General features: G+C 34.2%; 1 protein-coding gene across 1 annotated transcript; it reads left to right on the forward strand.

Moving 5' to 3' along the window:
- Positions 1 to 463: 463 nt before the first annotated feature.
- On the forward strand, positions 464 to 3626 carry LOC110642082 (rho GDP-dissociation inhibitor 1). The gene is made up of 5 exons (XM_021794059.2): positions 464 to 1415; positions 1529 to 1595; positions 2273 to 2491; positions 2586 to 2710; positions 3318 to 3626. Exons 1-5 carry the CDS (start codon positions 1143 to 1145, stop codon positions 3393 to 3395), a joined length of 762 nt encoding a protein of 253 aa, XP_021649751.1. The 5' UTR covers positions 464 to 1142; the 3' UTR covers positions 3396 to 3626.
- Positions 3627 to 4108: the final 482 nt, after the last annotated feature.

Below are 4108 nucleotides of genomic sequence, written 5' to 3' on the forward strand. Positions count from 1 at the left end.
ATATATTTTTAAACTTATTATACTTTTAACTTATTATATTTTTAATATTTTTAAAATTATCTCTATATTTTTTCATGGGTAGCACCACTAGCATGGCTCTTCCTAGGTAGGGTCCTATGTTAATTTTTTTCATTTCATTCTATTTCTTTTTACTTTTTACATATTAGTCCGTCCACTTTTTTATTCACTTTTTACATATCAATTCACTTTTTATATATCAATTCACGAGAGAATATTTCTGTGTCAAGGTGACAATTGGTCATTACCCTAAATAGTATCTTGCTGATAAATTTATTTTTAATTATTTTTTTTTTCATTTTAATCCTCAAAAATTTTTTTAGCCTTCTTTAATATTTAAACTCTCTCTCTCTCTCTGCTAACTTAGCAATTTCTACCACTTTTTAATAAATAACTTATAAAGTCACCTCCTTTTATTTATTTATTTATTTTTTTCACTTACTCCCTCTAGCTAATTTGCCCACTATGCACGAAGGCTCATAGCCACATGAATCCTACGCAGCTTTTTCTTTTTTCCAATTATAACAACCATGAGAAAGGGTCAAAGGGTACCAAATCCGCCACTCAAAACTAGGCTGTCTAATAATCTCTCTCGTTATACGTGTCTGTCTCTGATGAAAATGTGCACTAATTGAAAAAACCCTCCTCGAATCGTGGTCTTTGGAGATCCTAGTGCGGGAGTGGCCTTCACGATCATCCCATCTCTCCTCGCATACATTGTGGACGATACATGTAATTCGAATCACCACATGACCATTTCCTCTTCCTTTTTCTCTGTTTGAACTTTCCAATGCCAATTAAGCCGTTTCTTCTCTCCCTCCCTCTTCTTCCATCTTTGTTTCTGTCCTTTTTCTTACTGTCTTTTCTTGTTTGAATGGTTATCCTTTGTGGGTTTTCTTGGTTTTTGTCTTCTATTCAACTTTCTAAGATTCTTTGACTCCCTCTATCCTCTTTTAATATTATTGGGCTTTATCTCATATTGTTGGTTTTGGGGGGTTTTAGATTCTCTTTGTTTTCTTTTGCTTTTGAGTTCTATTTCTCTTTTTCCCCACTTGTATTGTCACATATTGTGAGTGAGATACAGTGCTGCTGTTTTTGTTTCTGTTAATTTTTATGGGCTGTTGATGTCTTTGGCGATTGGTGCGGCTTCAAGTATCAAAATCATGGGTTTTGATGAGCAAAGCAACGAGGAGGTTTCAGAGACAAAAACAATAGGAAAAACATCTCCCGGTGAAGAAGAAGAACATCATCATGATGCACCTAAAAGCGGTGGAATCAGTAGACATGCAAGTGAGAGCTCTATTTGTGCAACCGAGGAAGAAGAAGAAGAGGATGAAGAGAGGAAGATTGAGTTGGGTCCTCAATATACTCTCAAAGAACAACTTGAAAAAGATAAGGTTGGTCTGATTTTTCACTTTCATTCTTGTCTCATTTATGTTTAAGTTCCATCTTTTCTAACTTCATTTATGTTTAATCTTGTTTATTGTTTTTGTGGTGTTTGAGACTGTAGGATGATGAGAGCTTGAGGAGGTGGAAGGAACAGCTTCTTGGAAGTGTGGATTTTAATTCTGTTGGAGGTAATCACATAAACCCGCTTGAGCTTTTTCACCTATAGACTTCCTATTGTTGCTTCAGAATTGAAGGAAAAGAATGAAACATTTGTTTATTTGCTTAGATTTTTTGGCCCCCGTAATTGATCGCAAACGAGAGCTCACATTGAGAGTGAGTGTGTTAAATCTCTACCTTGTTCTTTTCTAAATTGCATATGTGGCAATGTGGATTTTTCTATGATCCTGGCAATTTGTGTTCATGATGTCTCTTATTAAGCCTTTCTTGGATTTACGAAGTCTCTGCTTATTACTTTTTGAGAAAGCAAAATTCATGTTGGTGAAAGCTTAGATATTAAGACAGGTTGATTTTATATCCTAAGTCAGTAGATAATTTATAGGTAATTGCCAAAGATGATTTCTTTCAGTAGATAATTTATAGGTAATTGCCAAAGATGATTTCTTTCTCCACAATTTATGGCAATTTTGTCTATTTATGGAATGTTCTTTAAGCTTCAAGTTATAGAAAATGGGGTAATTTTATTATCTTCCTTTTTCCATGTACATTTCATCAATTGAATTTTGAATTTTCATATATTTTAAGCAATATTTCATGTTTTACCTTTTTGGAATTATGCAAGTATGATTCTATGAATAGCACAGATCAAATTTATCTCTGATTTTTTTTTTTAACTATAATTATGTAGAAACTCTAGACCCAGAAGTTAAGATCCTGAGCCTTGCAATCAAATCCCCTGGTAGATCTGATATTGTTCTTTCTATTCCTGAGGATGGAAATCTTAAAGGCACATGGTTCACCTTAAAAGAAGGCAGCCGCTATAGCCTGCAGTTTACTTTTCTGGTTGGGAATAACATTGTTTCTGGTCTCAAGTACACTAACACAGTTTGGAAAACTGGTGTGAAGGGTAATCTTCTCCCCCCATCACCTTGTCCTTCCCCCTCTTTATCTTTTTCAATTCATGAAACAACAAATTCACCTTGCATAATTCTGCCTGACAGTGGATAGTGCGAAGGAGATGCTGGGAACCTTCAGTCCTCAGGCAGAACCTTACACACATGAGATGCCTGAGGAAACTACTCCATCTGGTATGTTTGCTAGAGGATCATACTCAGCTAGAAGTAAGGTAAGTTCTGCCAGTCTTATGTTTTTCCATGTTATACCAAGTTTCAAAAGTATAATGTAAGATACAAGCTTAACCAGCTTTCCCCTCCACATAATAATAGTTACATTTGAAATGATATAAATGCCAGATACTATATTTGAAGCTCGTAAGAAAGGCATTTTTTGCATTTATTAGGCATTTTTTGCATTTATTGTGTTTCATGTGCTCTGCTGATTCATATGATATAGCATTTTGGTGATCTGATTTCAAAAACTTTGAAAACGATGAAAGTATTGAATGGTTTCTAGACCTTTTAAAAATGAACATTTACAGATAGTTTCTGAGCAATGAGTGAGGCTAGCTTTGTTCCCCTCTTACTGCATGAATCTAAGTTAACAAATGAGTAATTTATGTTCATGTTCACCATAAATTGTAGACGTGAATTTCAATCTCGTGGGCCATCTTTTTTTTTTTATTGTAACTATTAGAGCCATCAAGCATGTTTGGCTTCCATTTGTGCAGCCGCTATATATATATATATATATATATATATATATATATATATATATATATATATATATATATATATATATTCTTTCTCTTTTTCATGTTCTTTCTTGCTTTTCAGTTTGTTGATGATGACAACAAGTGCTATTTGGAGATCAACTACACATTTGATATTCGTAAAGAATGGCTGTCGACTTAAAACTCTCAAGTTAATTTTGTTTTCCCCTTCAGATTTCATTGTTGCGGCTCGAGTCAATTGTTTGCCCAGTTTAAATATGATTTGGATGTTAAGAAATCTTGTTTTCGTTCTCATTTATGAATCCTGTCTGAGACTGGTCTTCTCAACAATGAAGGGAGGATTAAAAATATTGTTCAACTAGATGTTCATTTGGCAGCTGTGTTTAATAAAAGTCGATCTTAGTTTGAATTATGCATTTCTTCTACTTCTCTTTATTTCTTTTACATGTCTGCAAGTCAATGTCAATCTATGGCAACATGGAACTGTAAAAACAATGAAAGCCAAAGATGTCTAGCAGAGTTCTTCAAATTCCTAATTTCAAGCATTACCAGTCGGGGTGACCATTGTTTAGTCTAAACTAAAACATCGAACCGAACCACCGTAATTTGAAAATTGGATTCGGCTCTCTGTACTCACCCAGACAAATTGGAGACTCAAAAGGATATTTTGGTAGGTATCAATTGGCTCTTGCCTAGTTCACCATCAAAATCAAATTGAAAGGGATAGCCACATAGCCCTGCAAATCAGAATTGGAGACGTTCGTTGATGTTCAATTTCTTGCCTCCCTTTTCTAATAAATCAAGCAATTGCAGTTGTTTGAAGTCCCTCTTTCTCTCATTTAACAATTATGTGGTTCATAATTGCAAAATCATGAATTGATTATTGAAGAGTTT

This window comes from Hevea brasiliensis, chromosome 3 (genome assembly GCF_030052815.1).
Source record: "Hevea brasiliensis isolate MT/VB/25A 57/8 chromosome 3, ASM3005281v1, whole genome shotgun sequence".
Classification (NCBI taxonomy): Eukaryota; Viridiplantae; Streptophyta; class Magnoliopsida; order Malpighiales; family Euphorbiaceae; genus Hevea; species Hevea brasiliensis.

Bases quoted from the DNA above. Each gene is read 5' to 3' on its own strand.
- LOC110642082 (XM_021794059.2), top strand. From the start codon at position 1,143: ATGTCTTTGGCGATTGGTGCGGCTTCAAGTATCAAAATCATGGGTTTT. The intron at 1,416-1,528 runs GTTGGTCTGATT...TTGAGACTGTAG, and splicing joins AACAACTTGAAAAAGATAAG to GATGATGAGAGCTTGAGGAG. The intron at 2,492-2,585 runs GTAATCTTCTCC...TCTGCCTGACAG, and splicing joins TTGGAAAACTGGTGTGAAGG to TGGATAGTGCGAAGGAGATG.